At 39.6% G+C, this 16667-nt stretch overlaps 1 protein-coding gene across 2 annotated transcripts in view; it reads left to right on the forward strand.

The window, feature by feature from the left end:
- MLIP (muscular LMNA interacting protein) overlaps positions 1 to 16667 on the forward strand; it is a 107949-nt gene that overhangs the window by 64427 nt on the left and 26855 nt on the right. The window contains exons 6-12 of one of the 2 annotated variants that reach the window (XM_057414038.1): positions 1886 to 1951; positions 2036 to 2119; positions 2218 to 2277; positions 3999 to 4043; positions 5649 to 5693; positions 15477 to 15602; positions 15905 to 16068. In XM_057414038.1, the coding sequence (XP_057270021.1) occupies positions 1886 to 1951; positions 2036 to 2119; positions 2218 to 2277; positions 3999 to 4043; positions 5649 to 5693; positions 15477 to 15602; positions 15905 to 15970 (492 nt within the window). In that variant the 3' untranslated portion in view covers positions 15971 to 16068. Of the gene's footprint in view, positions 1 to 1885; positions 1952 to 2035; positions 2120 to 2217; positions 2278 to 3998; positions 4044 to 5648; positions 5694 to 15476; positions 15603 to 15904; positions 16069 to 16667 lie in introns of those variants that run through there. The other variant, XM_057414039.1, reaches the window with a different exon arrangement.

A 16667-nucleotide genomic window follows, 5' to 3' on the forward strand; every position in this document is an offset into this window, starting at 1 on the left:
CTACTTGTTTCTTCGAGGTTTTGAGAAGCTTAGCAATTTCTGCATTCTTATCCCATGACTGACTAAAACTTGTTGGTTTTCTTAATGTTCAGACTCATCATCTGCCTAAAACAGGGTACTTTGGCAATCCTGGCCCTAATAGGTACTGGAATGACTCTTCTAGTTCATTTTATCACTTCATTTTATGTTTATCAGGAGGACGTAATCTTGACTGAAGCTGAACAGGGGACACAGTAGTTGAGTGTAGTGCTCTTTAGCTGAGCCCTCCTCTTTTACAGGACTGCCTGTTGATCTGAGCAGTTAGCTGGGTAACAGTGATGAGACAGCAGAGTTGAGAAAGTTGACCTTTTAATCTTCTGTCTTGGGATAAGATTACAGTAATTTCTGTATGTCAAAAATCATCGTTCTTTTACTTTTTTCCTTTTGAAATGCAACTACTCTAAGGCAAACAGGTTTGTCTAGAACTGGAGGGGAGGGAAGAAATCTATTTGGAAAGAAGCTACTCTTCATTTATAATTACTGTACTCTCTGAGAGATGACAGCGTTTCTGTTCAGGATAATTTGTGCATGATATAAAAATAATATCAAAAGTAAATTGTCATTAACTTTTCAGTTATGCATAAATAGATGTATGCTGCAAGTAGCTGCACAGGAAACTTGCCAGAGAAAATGTACTGAGCAAAATTAAACCCAGAAACAATTGCTTAACTATATGCTTATTTATTTACATTTTTTTAATTTAAAAATTCTGCCATTTTCTGTGAGCTCCACATGTCTTCTGTGACTGGCAGCCCTCATACTCCCCTCACTGGTATCAGTCCATTCCTATGGAATCCCACATGCATGAAAAAGTGCTTTACTGGAATGCCTTTTTGTTCTTTCGTATTTTTTTTTCCAATTAACTAGCAAAATGAAACTTCAGAAGAGCATAATGTGTTAAACAAAAAATACATAAACTCTGCAGGTCCCTCCCCTGTAGTCCAGCTTCACACATCAGCAGGCTTCCAGAGTAATTTTTGGTCTCGGCATGAAGCCTGTTTGAAAAACACTTCAAAGCAGTAATGGGTGATGGCAGTGAGAGTTTGTCTCAAATTCTGGATGAAGATGAAAAAGGAACTGAGCCACTGGATTCTGGCTTTTGAGGGTGTTTTGTGAGTTTCCTGATAAAGCTGAGGGATCAGCAAACTGATTCACACTGCTCCCAAGTGTGCTTGTGGTACTGGTATAGAAAAACAGGAGGTATATACAAGCACAAGAATCTTGTGGAGAGATTGCACACCTGTGTGCATATCACATATGTATAGCACATATTTCTCTTTATATACTCTTCCAATTTCAGGCTAAAATCAAGAAACATCAGGCATTGGTTTGTTGTAATGTGTAATCACAATCCTCTTTAAAAAGGAGGCACTTTCTAAGGAAAATGTCTACTGGAGGAAAAGAAAGGACCTCCTGTGTGCTTAGACCCCTGACTTGTCCACATGACTGTAGCTGGTGGCTTTCCTCTGATGGTGCACAGCAGGCAGCCCCCTGACCCCTCTTTGGCACGTGGCACACATTCACAGTGTTATACTTACTGTGAAGGAGGGGGACATTGTCAGAGAAGACAATTTAAGCTGGTAGTTTCTGATCTTTAAAAGCAGGGATAATTCATCTAAGTAACTTGCATATGCTCTCTCCCTCTCTGCAACCATGCAACCCCCCTCTGATTCAGAATCAGAAATTGGTAACCTGAAGCAGCTCCAAAGGCCTGTAACTTCTTTTTCTGCCATCTTTCCATGGTGAAACTTAGAGTGTCACCTCTGGAAACACAGCATTGCAAAAATTATGTTTGCTTGGTTTCTAAAATTTTGAACTCAGTGTCACACCATCTTTTTAATTGCAGGCATTAGAAGAGCCAACCAAGACTGCAAGTGTGAGTGAAGACACTGCTTTGGACACTCATTCAGAGGTAGTGCTGTTATATGACTTTCAAATCTCTATTAGAAAACAAAAAAGCATAGGTTAACTGAATGATCCATCCTCTTTTTTTCAGATGTGCTCCCCTGCTGAGCTCAGACAACAAACAGAAGAGCTGTGTGCTGTCATTGATCAAGTCCTTCAGGACCCATTGACTATGGTAACACATCAGTATGGGGGATTGACTTTTTCTCTTCCTTTCCTTTTTTTTTTCCTCATCATTAATAAGTCTGTTCTGTGTTGAAAATAATTTTACAGCGCCGATCTGAGTCTTCTCCAAGTTTTCTGCAGATGAGCATGGAGCCAGATGTTGGCAAGGTAGGTGAATAAGCCCACCCAGACACCAAGGACTCTTTCCAGGTAGATATCAAGGCAAACAAAATCACAGTAGAGCCTATGACAACAGTAAAACCTATAGCAATGAAAGCTGCAGTTGAGACATCCAGCGTCAGTATAAGTATCTGGTGGTTTGAAAGACATGGAAGGATAGAAATGTATCCCTAGAGTTAGAGCAGTCCTTGCTGCAGAATGCTTTCCTGAAGTCAGAAGGGGCTATCTTATGAATGAGAAACTGTTTATTAAGTCTTCAAAAGCTAAGACCCACTAGGAAGAAATCCTTCATAACTTGCCTTCCATACTACAACATCTTTGGCCAGCTTACCGATTTTTTCCCATCTGTGTGTCCTCACTACAGAGGAGCAAATGTTTCTAGCTTCAATGATTGGAAATCTTTCAGAACTTTTTTTTTTTTGTTCACTATTAATTCTCAAATAATGGGATAATTAAATGAATAAATAGACTTGCTCTTAAAGGCTGATTTCCTTTTAACTCTGGCCCCTCACATAAGGAGGTGGCCCACTACATTAATTTACCCTGAATAACTCAGAAACATATAGTGAGAGACAGGGAAAACTTTCTATACTAGTGTTAAGCTTCTGGTTTCATTAAGTTATATTGATGTGCCTTCTGTGTTAAGAAGGATGACTAACCAACGGAAGAGGATCCTACGTGGTTTGCCACGGATAAATTTACATTGGTCATGGTAGCTATAGGAAAGTGAAAATGACAGAAATCCAGCTGGAAACAAGAGGAAAGGGGTTTTTGGCAGAGGGACATATCAAGAAATTCATTCATTCAAAATAGCTTGTACAATGTTCAGTTCACCAGGCAAAAAATAAGGCATAGAACCAGTATTCCTGAGTGGCTATATTCAATATATAGTTAAAATGTAATTTTCATTTATGAAATTATTTCTTCTGTCAACAAACATGCCATGGTGAATCAGGCTTCAGGCAGCTGAAAGACAGAAACATGATAGTAACATGAAGAAGCAGGCACAGATAATTGCTGAGGGAATATTTTCCAATGTCTGCTGAATCCAAAGTGGTTAAAATGCTGTAGCATCCAAAACCTACTTCCTTGGGCAATTGGGAATTGAGCCTTGACCAAGCTGGAGGCCTCTGTTAGCAGTCATGACCAAATAAAGGGGACAAAAAGTGAGTTTAATAGGATGCAACATAGGGACCAGAAGTGCCTTTATCAGCTAAAGTGCTTATAACAAAATGCTTTAAACTAAGTGTAAAAGAGGGTCATAGACAGGAAGGGAAAAAAAGCATATAAGAAAATACCATAGAAATAGCATGGATTAGTCAGATGAAAGCAAGTTCTTGCAAATGAGAACATGCAAAGATGCCATTTCAGGTTATTTTGTGAAGAAATTTAACTTAAAATTCATGGGGGAACCACAACTATGGCTATCTAATAATAACATTTTGTTATGAGAGTTCTCAGAGGTAATTTAAATGCCTTCCTCAATAGAGTGGGATAATTTTCTTGAGCAGTAAAAATTAAACAGTATTTTCTACAATGAACTTATCAAGCAAAACTTTAAGGTAACTTATGTATTTCATTAATCTTTCTGGAAAACTGACGTTTTCTTGAATTTGAGCAAGCAAGAACTGTCACAATGATGAAAGTCTCTTTGGGTTACTCCTCAAAGTAACTCTTTGCTCTTAATATATCTATTTATTTTATACAAGGTGTCAACAGCACTGCAAAGAGCAGCTGGGCGTGAAACCAGATATGTGAGTACTTTTATAATTACATTTTGCGTGCAGAAATGTCTAATTTGTCTGCTTTTGATATAATACTTAGTGTGCACAGGCATCTATTATGACAAATGGTGTTGACTGGTACAGAGAAGTGAGTGTGTTAGAGCGCTGGCAATTGAGACTTGAGATGTTTTCCCGCTGCTGTAAATCCCTCATGGCCAGAATCTTTTCAAAGCGGTGTATATTGTTAATTTTACCTGTGTGAATATGATATTAAAATTAATGTTTTCAAACACCTTTTTTGTTTTTTCCTTTAAATGTGTGGCAAGAGCTCAGCTATTTGGTAAACAGACTGTTATGGGTGCTGACAGGTGCAGTTATTTGGATTTAGCATAAGCCCTTTAGTTCTTGCCTGTCCATTAGAATTTGGGGTTGACCCAAACTTTCTTTCCAAGATACAGAGCTGGCTGAAACCCCCTAGTTTATCCTGAGATGATGAAAAGCTGCTTGTCACAGACACACACATTTTAGCATATAAAGAAAATCTCTACATGGAGTCATCTCTTCCATTATTGAAACATTAAACCAAATTAACATTTTAATATTTACTAGCATACACAGTTACTGCAGGTTCCGTATTTCACTTACAACTCATCTAGTCCTGTGTTGAGAAATCTCTGCTTGCTATTCATCATTCAGCATTTCTGTTGAACCTCAAGTCAAAGCAATGCTGCTAAAGCAACCGAGGCCTTCCAGTTTTATGCCAGCACAATGCTTGACTGATCAATTCAATTTCGCTTCTTGAATGTGGTGGTATGCATATTTTATTGCATACTGTGATTTTTACTTGACAGATTGTGCTGGCTCATACTAATTAGAAAGAATATTGGAAGACACCTTTCTGATGAAATAAAAAAAGTGTGTTTCAGATGTAGTCTGTGAGACCAGAATATATTTAATAACACTCCAGAGCAGATCTCCAGCTCCCAAAGCTGTGGCTGACATATACCATCAATTCAGAACCGCTGTGTTAATCCAGTGCAACTCCTGCCATGCTTGAAGGAGTTGATGGGAGGGATCAATGCACCAGAAATTCTGAATATCAGCACTGCATGGATAAGCATGTGGCACATGGCTATTTCACATACATGCATAAATACTTTGCATTCATCACAATTACTTAGATTGGGGTAAATACAGCTTCAATGTATACTCAGAAAAAGAAAAAGTAATGCTTGAGTAGGATTGTTCTGGTTTTCATAATGTGAAGTCAGAAGGATGATAAGGTTGGACCAAAGTCCCAATACAACTGGCAGTATTAATAACACTGATGCTGTAAGCTAACAGACAATGGCAGGTAAGAAATGTCAGGATTTGTATTTTGAGATTAGATTGTGATGAAAAAGTAGAATTTTGTTTCCCTTGAAAAAAGGTTTCCCTGAAATGTTAATGATTGGCATTTATATTTGGTTGTACCTAAAAAACACTAAAATAACACTATTTTAACTTCTCTTACCAATTGCATACCATTGCATCAGTAGTAAAAGCTTCCATGCTGCTGTCCATGGATTTTTCTTGTCATAAATATAATCGCTATGATATTGTATGTAATGCTGTGTGTATTTATCTTTTTTGCAGGCCAGCCTTTACAAATCAGCACCTATTGTAACAGAGAGTCAGCTGGTATGTATTGCACAGCTGTGGTACGCTGTTTTTCAAAATTTGCCCAAGCACAATATCAAAAGTAATTATTATTACTTTCTTAGTACTTTGAAATAAGCTGGAGGAAATATCCTCCTACAAAGCTGCATTGCTTCTACAGACTCATATTGCTTTCTTCTGTACTGAATACACACCTGTTTGAAGTAACTGTAAATCCTGACAATACCTGTAAACCCGTGGACTAATTGACAAACTAGAGAGTCTTGCTGAATCTTGAGGTCTATGACAACTATAGTTCTTGGACCCTTTTAAAATCCCACTTCTACAATTTTGTTTATATGCAAAAATGTTCTGGCATCTATTTTCTTCTTACACATCACCTTAAATCAAAGCTGGTTTAACAAGTGAAAAGCAAGTGTAAAAATCAAATAAAGAAAGGGAGATTATGCAAATGCATTTTAGCTCTGATCATGATTTAGTCCTGTTGGAGCCCAGCTTTCTGAAGAAGAGCCAGAAGAGAGGTCATGGATCCTGTCCTAGTGGCAGTGACCACAAATGGGGAAAAATGAGAAGTGGATGAGAAATTTTTCCCGTTGTAATTCAGCTAATGGAATTTTAGGGAATTCCTGAATCAGTTTCTTCCGTTTCGTAATCTTTGACCGCTTCTTTCATAATTTTTTCCAGGTACATTTTGAATCTTATTATACTTCAACATTTTGTACAACAAGTCCCTACAATATTCTGCAGCAATAGGGTTTAGTTTTCAATCATGCATTGTGAGAAATTGTACTTTATTTATTTTAATCCTACTACTTGACCTCCGTTCTTGTACTGAAATAGCAAGTTATTCTTTCTTCACTTTCTAAATAATAATTATATTCTAAGTATTAACCATAATGCCCCACACTACCCTATCAGACAACTTTTACATACAGAAAAGTAAAAATTGATTAGTTGCTCTTTGAGAAATGTGGATACTGTCCCATATCCTTGATGAACCTCATTGTCCTTTTCTGTATCTTTTTCAATATTTTGTTTTTGAGATTGGGAGACTAAAACCATAAACTACTCTTGTCTATCTCTGAACACAGTACTTCTTACGTGACAGCATAATAAGAGTCTTTATTGTTATTTCTATTCCTTTCTTAGCAATTCCTAGTAATTTATTTAGTTATTCTTTGTATTGAGTAGTAAGCCAATGTTTGCATAGTACTGTATACAATAAATCCAAGATATATTTCCAGAGTGGTGACACCTAGTTTTGGAGCTAACTAGATCTTCACTGCCTGTGTAAATTTACAATATAGCTTAGTTTTTCCAGTGAAATATATCAATGTTGAATTCAGTTAAATTTCACCCTTTTTATCATTCATTCACTCAGTTTCATAAGATCTCTCTGTAATTCTTTGCACTGATATTTTATTTTTACTCTCCTGAATGATGTGGTATAACTGTCAAACTTTGACACCTTATTGGCCACTCTTTTCTAGCTGATCTATTATCCATAACTCAAAGCCCAGATTCCAGAGCAAGTCTCCAAGGAACTCTTTTGTGACTTCCCTGCATTGTGAAATTTGAACATTTATTCCACGCTTTTCCTTCCTATCTTTTAATTTGTCCACAGAAAATACTCTCTTTCATTCCGTAGCATTTTCATTTCCTTAGTAGACCCCACTGAAAGACCTTCACCAAAGCCTTTGGAAATCCATGTGCAGAATGGCTGCACATCCACTGAAATTCATAATCTGTGATGCAGTTTCATTTTGTGATCCCTGACCATGCTTCTAGGACCTGGTGGGAAAAAAAAACCAAATACTGAGCCTCACGGAAGATGGTCTGTGGTTTCTCACTTGATTTCCTGTAATGTGTGTTTCTACATGTTGGAAGATTCTCATACTGGTATTTTAAACGCAAACCTCATCTGCTGTATCAGCCAGCTTTCTTGCATCACTGACTCTTTAAAATAGCTTTAAAATATTTATGAGGCACAATTGCCCTTTGAAAAGACATTACCTGTTTTTTGTTCAAAAATATAGTAATTCTGTTCTTTACTATAATTTGTTCCTACTACGCACAGCTTAAAATGACACACGTAGAGACTGGTGATTCCTTGTTCCCTTCAGGTTCCTGTAGTAAAACCTGCCCCACAGCTGGCGCTTCTCATTCTTCTGGAGCTGATTATACCTGAAGGAGGAAGTTAAATACCACAATTCATAGTGTGGAAATTTCACACTGGAAGTGCTTTAGAGTTTTATTTATTCCTTGCACTTTATTTGCTCATGTTATTGATTTGTTCTCAGATCTGTCTTACTGACACTGTGCTTCATACATTTCCTCCAAATTACTTCTTTGCCAGTGTGAGAACCTCAAGTCTTCCTGTGAAGAAAGTTGAAGTGAGGAATTAATTTTCAGCCTTGGATTCCTCTTCTTCATGCATCTTTTTTGTCTTGATTTTATCTACTGGCCCTATAGACTGTTAGTTGTAAGGAAATTTAGCCATTTTTTTTTCTCTTTCTTGATGTAATTTATGACATTTTTATATTATGGGCTAGATTTTCCTTTTTTTTTCTTTTTTCTTTCTGTAGATTGTATTTGAGTACAACTTCCTGACTTTGGAGCTTTTTCCTCCTTATCCTTTTTTTTTTTTTTTCCACATCTTTGCACTTCTTTGATGCTCTTTGAACATCAGTATTGGTCTCTTAAAGTCTTATAATCTGACGCACAGCTTCTCCAAAACATTACTGTTTTAAGTAGCATTCACGGCACTTATAACTATTTAATACTTTTGGCAGCTTCTTTGATTTCTGTCTTTTTTTCTTAGCATTTTAATTATTTAACTATATATTTGAATTCACTTGTTTCAAACTGTGATCACTACAGTGGAATTCTTGTGTGTTCAGACAGCAAACCTGTCTCTGAGCACATTGTGATCTTTATTCGTGAATGATTCTTCTTCTGACTTAGAAATTTTGCAGGATTTATGATTCAGCTAATTACTTCTTCTGTCTTGGAGTCTCTGACTAGCTATACCAGAGACTGATTTTTATGGTGACCAGAAATGTTATCTGCCTCTCAGCTATGTGACTTCAATCCAATGGACAGGTGAAGCGTTAGGCTTGCCACTGTGACTCTTATCAACAGATTTTCTACTCTTAAAAGATGACTATGAATGATTTATGACAACAAAGTGCAAAACCACACCCAGCACACCAACACAACACATATTATTGACATCATCATTAACTGTAGCATCTTAAGCAAGTAAGGCAAAATTCATGTGGGACCAGTATTGCCTATCTTAGTACCCAAATATTTTATGTTTATTCATTTTAATGCTGCAACAGTCATTTGTAGGTTTTGATTGTGCAGTAGAAGGGTTTATTGCCATTGTCCCCCTCCTTGCCACCAGCCTGGACAGTCAGCAGTGCCTGAGCAAACCTGCTCCCTTTTCTGGTCCCAGACTTGCAAACTTGCTCCTCTGTTGGCTGCAGAATAGCAACAGAGGTGAGTGCCTTGTTCACACTGCTCTTATTGTGGATCTGTCCCTTTTCTCCAGCTGTTGAGGAAAAAGCTCAGTGAATAAAATGGAAAGGGGCTAAATATGTTGATTTTAATTTTGGCTTAGTTTAGCACACAGTATAGTATCAGACATCTTGTTGAAAATTTGTGTTTCTTGAAATGCAAATATTTCAGTCTGAACAAAAATAAAGACAACTTGAATTTCAAACAGGTGACTGTCCTTATTCTCTGTGCTCTGGTGTAAGAACTGATGCTGCTTCAGCATGGAGGTGAAGAAAATAATTATTTTTCCTTCCTAGGCTTTCAGTGATGTGAGTTTTACTATTTAGCCTGAGGAAGAGGAAATTCTTTTAACCATAATTTTATGCCTTCACACCTTCAAATGTACTGAAGGAGAACTTTGTCATAGACTGATACACTGCCTGAAATGTTTTATTGCATTTTTGCAAGTGTAAACCTCTACAAAGGAAAATAAAAAGAAGGTAGTATGTTCAATTACATGTTTCCTTTTGAGAAGACTTATTTGTGCAGAAAAAAAATAAAAGGGGAATATTTTAGGGTGTTTCACAGTTTAACTAGACAAAGCCTCTGTGTTTGTATTGTTAGGGCAAACCCCATCTTTTTGCTGACAGTGGCAACTGCAATACTCTTTTATTACAAGGGAGCCAATTCCTCACTATCTGAAAGCAGGTGTTGTCAACAGTTTAAAGGCTCTTTAGGTAACTTTGGCGTCTCAGTGCTGACAAAAAGATGACTGCATCAGCTGAGGCTTGCTGCATTACAAACTAGCCCCATCTGTCCCAGGGTCCCTTTCCCCAAAACTAAAGATTTTGTTGGAAAGAACTGGAAATGGTTCCTCTGGTTATCCCAGTTGAAGCAGAAGGCTTCAAAGACTACAGTTTGTACAAAAAGTAAAGACCGTGCAGCCAAACAGATAGAGTCAGTGCTTACTGTTTGTCAAGAGGGCTCTGATGGACTTAGAGCGGAAAGAAACGAAAGATGGCCGCTAACTTTTATCACAAGGCTAGCTCTCCTGTTTTGTTATGTATTTTTATCTAATCATGTCTTATCTATGTTAATTATTTGTCTGGTTGTCTCAGAGACAGGCTGCTTCAAAACAGCACTGCATTGAAAATACATGAAAGAGCCAATTCCTTGTTAAACATTAAGACGTAACTTCCTTGTTTATAGAAAAGCTGTTCAGGTATCCAGAACGCCTTAATGTCTATGTAGTTACCTAGAGCACCTCAAAGAGTGGCTGCAGTCATTGCTAGCTAACAGAGGAGGAGGGTCTGATCCTACACTGGTAATCTCTTAATACTCTGGATAAGGGGAAGTGACAGTGATTCAGACAGGAAAATGTGGGATGCAGAGAAATTTGGGCCTCTTCTGAGAGGAACAGGATTGCAGGTGGGACCTTATCCACCAGTTTCAGCAAGATTTCAGGGACAACCAATGTCATGATAACAAAGGGAAAAAATAGAGTTGAACATAGCCATACACCTGCAGACGAGTAATTCAGTCTTCTGACTTTTGAGGGAAATATCACACAGGGCTCTTTTTCATACACCAAAATTCCTTTTGTCCCTGAGGAAGGGTAGCCATGTCCATACTGCCTATCAAGAGGTGCCCTCGCCCAGCCTGTCCTGCTATTTCTGACTGTGTGTTTGCCAACCTGAGCCAAAACCATGCCAGGAAGTACCCTGACACCAAATCAGTACAGCTGATTATGGGTCAGCTCTGGAGCTTGCGTCTTGGCTCTGTGTAATTTGCTCTTAGGGGAGTAGCCCTATGATGGCAGTCCATTGCTATGGTAACAGCCTTTATCATTTTTCAGTGCTGTTTTAGGAAGATCAATGCTTCCTTGTCAAAACTAAGTTTCAGTTTGTTTCTCAGGAGTGTCAGTTGTGCTACCTGCTATTAAATGAGGGGTTCAAGTTTTTTAGGTTTGGATCAGAGATTTGATATATTTTGTCAGGGTGCTAATGAAGTATTTCAATTTCTGGTTGCTGGCTGATATCTGTCACTTTGTTAGCAGAGTCAGACACAAACATATGACTCAGTCAACACTTGAGTGTGTGATGTTGTTTAGAAAATGCTCCCTTAAAAGTATTTCCACAAAGTGCTTTTGGAAGAGGTTTCTTACATAAGGAGAGTAGCTTGTCCTTGGTGATTTCAGGTGCCTCAATGGGCTTTTAATTGCATGGTGTGAAGGAGTGCTAGAAGGCCACAGGTCCTTTGTCTGTGTGATGATGACTTGATAACAACTGTAGCTTTCTTTTTATTTTTATACTTACTTTTCTGTAGAAAGCCAGAAGTCTTTCCCTTTTGCAAACTCTGCTCAGAAACTTTGGAGAAGAAAACAAATATTTTATAGTGAATTCTACAAAGAAATAATCGTGAACTATGGACTATAAATTTATTAAGTGAACACCATATTTTTCACTAAGTTAACCTTTGCAATGAAAGAGTTTTTAATGCAACTCAGCAGTTATTATCCTTTTTAAAGAATGAATATCACCTCATGACTGATGTTTTGCTTTCAGTTGAATATACTTCTTATTTGATGAGGTAGAAGAAAAGGCCCCAACCCATGGAAAGGAGGGAGGGGATAAACTACAAAGATAAGGGAAAATATTTTGCTGCCTGGCCCTTGCTCTTCCCAAGCACGTTGTGCTTTTCTGCTCCTCTGCCAACTTCACCTCAGCACCTGAGCACTGCTCTGTCCTTTCCCAAGGCAGAGGCAGATGCACAAGGTGTGGAGACTTCTCTTGCATCCTGCACCCTCCCCTCTGATAGGCACCCCTCCTACCCTGTCCTTGCTGGATGCCTGCAGGTCTTATTTGAAAGTGATCAGCAATTCAGTTTACATGATACATCTGGCAATATCAGATGCCATCATAGTAAGCTTCTCTTTTATTCCAGATACACTGCTTAAGTGTATTGTTCTTGTAAATAGGCAGTATGGTGTCATTAAATGTACATAGTCTAAATTTCATAAATAAATCTAGTAGTGAAAAAGGTTTCTTCTCTGCATTTTTATACCCTGCTGGGTACTGAGGATGCAGAGCTATGACAGCACCTCTTCCTCAGTCTCAGCTGGGCAAGCTGTCCCTCTGGGCTGCAACCACAGAAGGACCTTAGCATCAGTGCTGTTGTTATCTGTATCAGTTGTGACAAAACCTGCCCATTTTCTCAGGGATAGCTGTAACAGAGAAGAATTGACTTATTTAAAAGTTCAAATTCAATCACAAATTTCTCCAGGACTTCAGTACTTCCCAAATTCCAGTGAGAATGCGAAGTATTTTCTTCCTTTTCTTTGTTTACAGAACAAGTTGTGTATTTTAAAATTATCCCCTAGCCCCCATTTAGAGTTTATGTCACAATCCATCATGTCAGACTTTACTGTAAGGATTCTGAAAATCACAGATGTACTAAATTGACAAGTCAATAGCCAGTTTTTCTGGTTGGCTGGTAGCTATCTAAGATCTTTTCTTGACTAAATAATCCAGTCTCTCTGAAATGAGGGGTATCACACATCCATGCTAATTAAAGTCTCTAAAACTGCACTTTTCTAAGTGAACTCTTAAAGGTACTGTCACTCAGTCACTGAGGTGAGTGGCACTGGTGCCAGTGCTATCCACAGCAGAGTGCTCTAGCATGGAGCACAGGAGGGTTCCCAAACACGAGGAACCTCAGGGGATCTGGGGGAGCTGCCAGGAGCCTGCGGCTCGTGTGACAGTTGCTGACAGGACCTGGGGAGGGGAGCTGGGAGCTATGGCTGCCAAGCCCCCCCGTGTATAAAAGAAGCCCTTAGGGATCACCAGTGACCAGAAATGCTGCCAACAGTGTGGGCAAACAGGGCATGGAGTGTGGCAGTTCACACAGAAGGGTGTGCAGGAAGGTGCTGAATCTCTCTGCCAGCTTGACTAGGGAGCAGTGGTATCTACCCTGCAGAAAGCTATGGCCTCTCTAAGCTTGCATCCACCACAATGGTCACAGCTGCCCAGGCAGAGCTCCGGTGGGAGCACTTTGCCACCCTGGTGCCAGCTGCAGCCTGTGCCTTTCTCTTACACTGGTGTTGCACAGCAGCAATGACCAGACCTGTGGGAGGTGTGCCCAGGTAAAGGAACTGTCTCCTTAGTGACAGAGCTCAGGGAGAACGTTAGTAGACTGAGGTCTATCAGGGAGAGTGAAAGAGACACAGGCTGCCTTCCCTGAGACATACCCAGCAGGCAGACAGGATGTATGATATGGAGGATTCCCTGTTCCCTCTCTGCCTGGCTGAACACAGCGACTTAAGGGATTTGGGCAATGGTGACAAATTACTGCTCAGTGCCTGGATGCATCCATCCTCTGGATGCCGCACCTGCCTAGGTGCTCCTGCATGAGGGGTGTGAGGCTCTGCAAGTGGAACAATGACAAGGATAATGGTTCATCTAGCATGGAGACATTGTCAAGGTTGAGTTGTCCTATGTCCTGTGTCAAAATTGCTTCCATAAAGTTAAAAAAGACAGGTCATTGTCATAGGAGACTCCAGTCAATACACAGACTGGACCCACTTCTTATGGACATCTGCTGCCTCCCTGGGGCCTGTGTTAAAGATGCAAAGAGAAAACTTCCTATAGCAGCCCTCAGATTACTATCCATTGTCAATATAGTACAGCCCTCAGATTACTATCCATTATCAATACAGTACAGCCCTCAGATTACTATCCATTATCAATACAGTACAGCACTCAGATTACTATCCATTATCAATACAGTACAGCCCTCAGATTACTATCCATTATCAATACAGTACAGCCCTCAGATTACTATCCATTATCAATACAGTACAGCACTCAGATTACTATCCATTATCAATACAGTACAGCACTCAGATTACTATCCATTATCAATACAGTACAGCACTCAGATTACTATCCATTATCAATACAGTACAGCACTCAGATTACTATCCATTATCAATACAGTACAGCACTCAGATTACTATCCATTATCAATATAGTACAGCACTCAGATTACTATCCATTATCAATATAGTACAGCACTCAGATTACTATCCATTATCAATATAGTACAGCACTCAGATTACTATCCGCTCCCAATTTTTCAGGTAGGCAGTGACAAAGTTACAATAAAAAGTCCAAGGGCAACCAAGAGAGACTTCAGGGCCTTGGGATGACTGGCAAGGGATCACGAGCACAAGAAGTGTTCTCCTCTATCCAACCAGTTGCAGGGAATGAGGAGGGAAGAAACAGGCAGAGCCGCAGATCAACACCTGGCTCCTAGCCTGGTGTCACCAGCAGAATCTGGGGTTCTTTGGTCGTGGGTTGGTCTGTATAACTCCAGGTCTGCTGGCAACAGATGGGGTTCACCTCTCTCAAAGGGGAAAAGATCTTTGCGCAGGAGTTTGCAGGGCTCACCGAAGGATATTTTAATTAGATTTGAAGGGGGCTTGCTAGAGATAATCCTGAGGGTGGCAAGCCAATGTCTGAGAGATGGCATGCAAGTGAGATCCTTTGGTCTGCTGTATCAGGTAGCTGATGAAGATCCATGTGGCAGCAAAGACAAGGGGTTATTGACATGTTAGAAACCACAGAAGCACCTGGGAATGGTCATGTGGGAATCAGGGCTTCTTCTCCTTAAAAGGTGGTAGAATCAATAGCCCAACTGAAGTGCAAGCAGCATGGGTAGCAAACAGGAGGAGCTGGAAGCCATTGTGCAGCATAAAAACTGCTACGATTCTATGAAGTTCAGCATGCAGTCACTGATACTGTTCCCCAGAAAGACTTTGCCCTGATCTATTGCTGCCTGGGTGTAAGTTAACAGCATCACATGTTGCCCTTCCTTGCTTCAAAGTTACTGTTTTGAGGAAGCCAGAAAGGAATGTGCAGCATGAAAGCAGATGTGTGGTTGTGCATAAGTGTGACTTGATGAACTTATCAAGATGCAGCTGAACAGCTAGCACAAACAGCCAGCAAACCCCACAAGCCTGACAGCCCAGCATCTATTTTTGTGTTGACAGTAAACAGATGTCAGTGGTGAGGTTCTGGGCATAAAAACAGCTCTTGCTGTTTTAGTCCAGAATCTGTAGTAAAAGTAGGCCAGGCAGCATGACACCTGCATAATTTTAGTGGTGAAATAAATTACTGGTAAAATTAAAAATACCCTAGTCAGTACAGCTGCTCTGGAACTGACCCAACAAATACTCTGTGAACTGTAAAGTATTTTATTTTATTTTCTTCCATCACTTTTCCCACGGCTGTGTTATGGGTCAAGACAAAACCTGGTGTCATTCGTCCGGTGCTGGTGAAAGGAAAGAGTGCACAGCAAAAGGAGGAGCCCTATCAACCCAATCCTTTTAAAAAGTACCTTGAAGAAATCAGTGATCAAAATACTGAGCAGGTGAGTAACTCTCACTCTGAAGGATTCTATAGCCTCATTTAGTTTTCTTAAAGATGATGGAATAATCTTAAACCCTTCTTTTGTCCTGGTCTCTTTTATTGTGAAGTTAGATGATTCCCTAATGGTCACTGACTCCTGGAGGAGAGTCTCCAGGCTGGATATGGGCAGCTGGGCTTTCTAAAGCGTCATTTTTTTTTGGTGTGTTCTGAAAGCCTATATGTTGAGGAGAGGACTTTTTTATGATGTCTGTAGGAAACACTGTACAAAAGAAAGGAGAAATCCTGTGCTCCCTTGTCAAGCAGGTGTCTGGATCAGATCTATTAGAAAGCCTTTCATCCATTTGGGGTCCAGATCTGACTCCTCTCTAAAGAGAAATGAGGACAGCAAGGATTGGGCTAGGTTCATTCTTCCTTCTCCAAAGGAGATTGGAGAGGAGTCTCAGTGAGTTTCTGTGTCACACCCCTGTCTAGCTACCCCAGGTCCAAGCTGTCCTTTCACAGCTTGAGAGGATAGCTCTTCTATCACATGTGATAGGCACTAAAATGTAGCCCATGGGCCAGCAAAAGTGCTGTCTTCTCCCGCAGACCTCTGCATAAAGCCACAGGGTCACTTTGCAAAAACACATCTTGAAGTTTGCTGACCTTGCCTTAGAGAAACCCTAGACAAATGGTTCTGTCAGCCTTTTCTTGTTCATTTGTATTTGTACATTTATGTGAATTAAACCTTAACTGCTATACATAATCTGAATGTCCCTGCAAGAGTTTATTATTAACTTAACCAGCAGGTTTGGAATTTTCCATTTCCAGGGTAGTGAAATGAAGCCAATAGTCCTCTTGTCAGACACGAAGTGAATAAAGTACCTTACCACTCAAATTTCTCTTCTATGCCTCTCACATTAGAGAGAGGCTTTAACAATGGCAGCCTTCTCTTCTCCATTTTAAAACTGATATATTTGGTTTTTTTTATGATTTTCCTTTTAGTTCTTCCCATTTCTCACCATAGTTCTGACTTGCTGTAGAACAATCCTAGCATTTCTCAAGAGTACCGCAGCATTACAAAGAGAGG

The sequence above is a fragment of the Pezoporus wallicus genome, unplaced genomic scaffold, assembly GCF_028554395.1.
Source record: "Pezoporus wallicus isolate ANWC-B61680 ecotype Strahan unplaced genomic scaffold, APGP_CSIRO_Pwel_v1 contig_6428, whole genome shotgun sequence".
Taxonomy (NCBI): Eukaryota; Metazoa; Chordata; class Aves; order Psittaciformes; family Psittacidae; genus Pezoporus; species Pezoporus wallicus.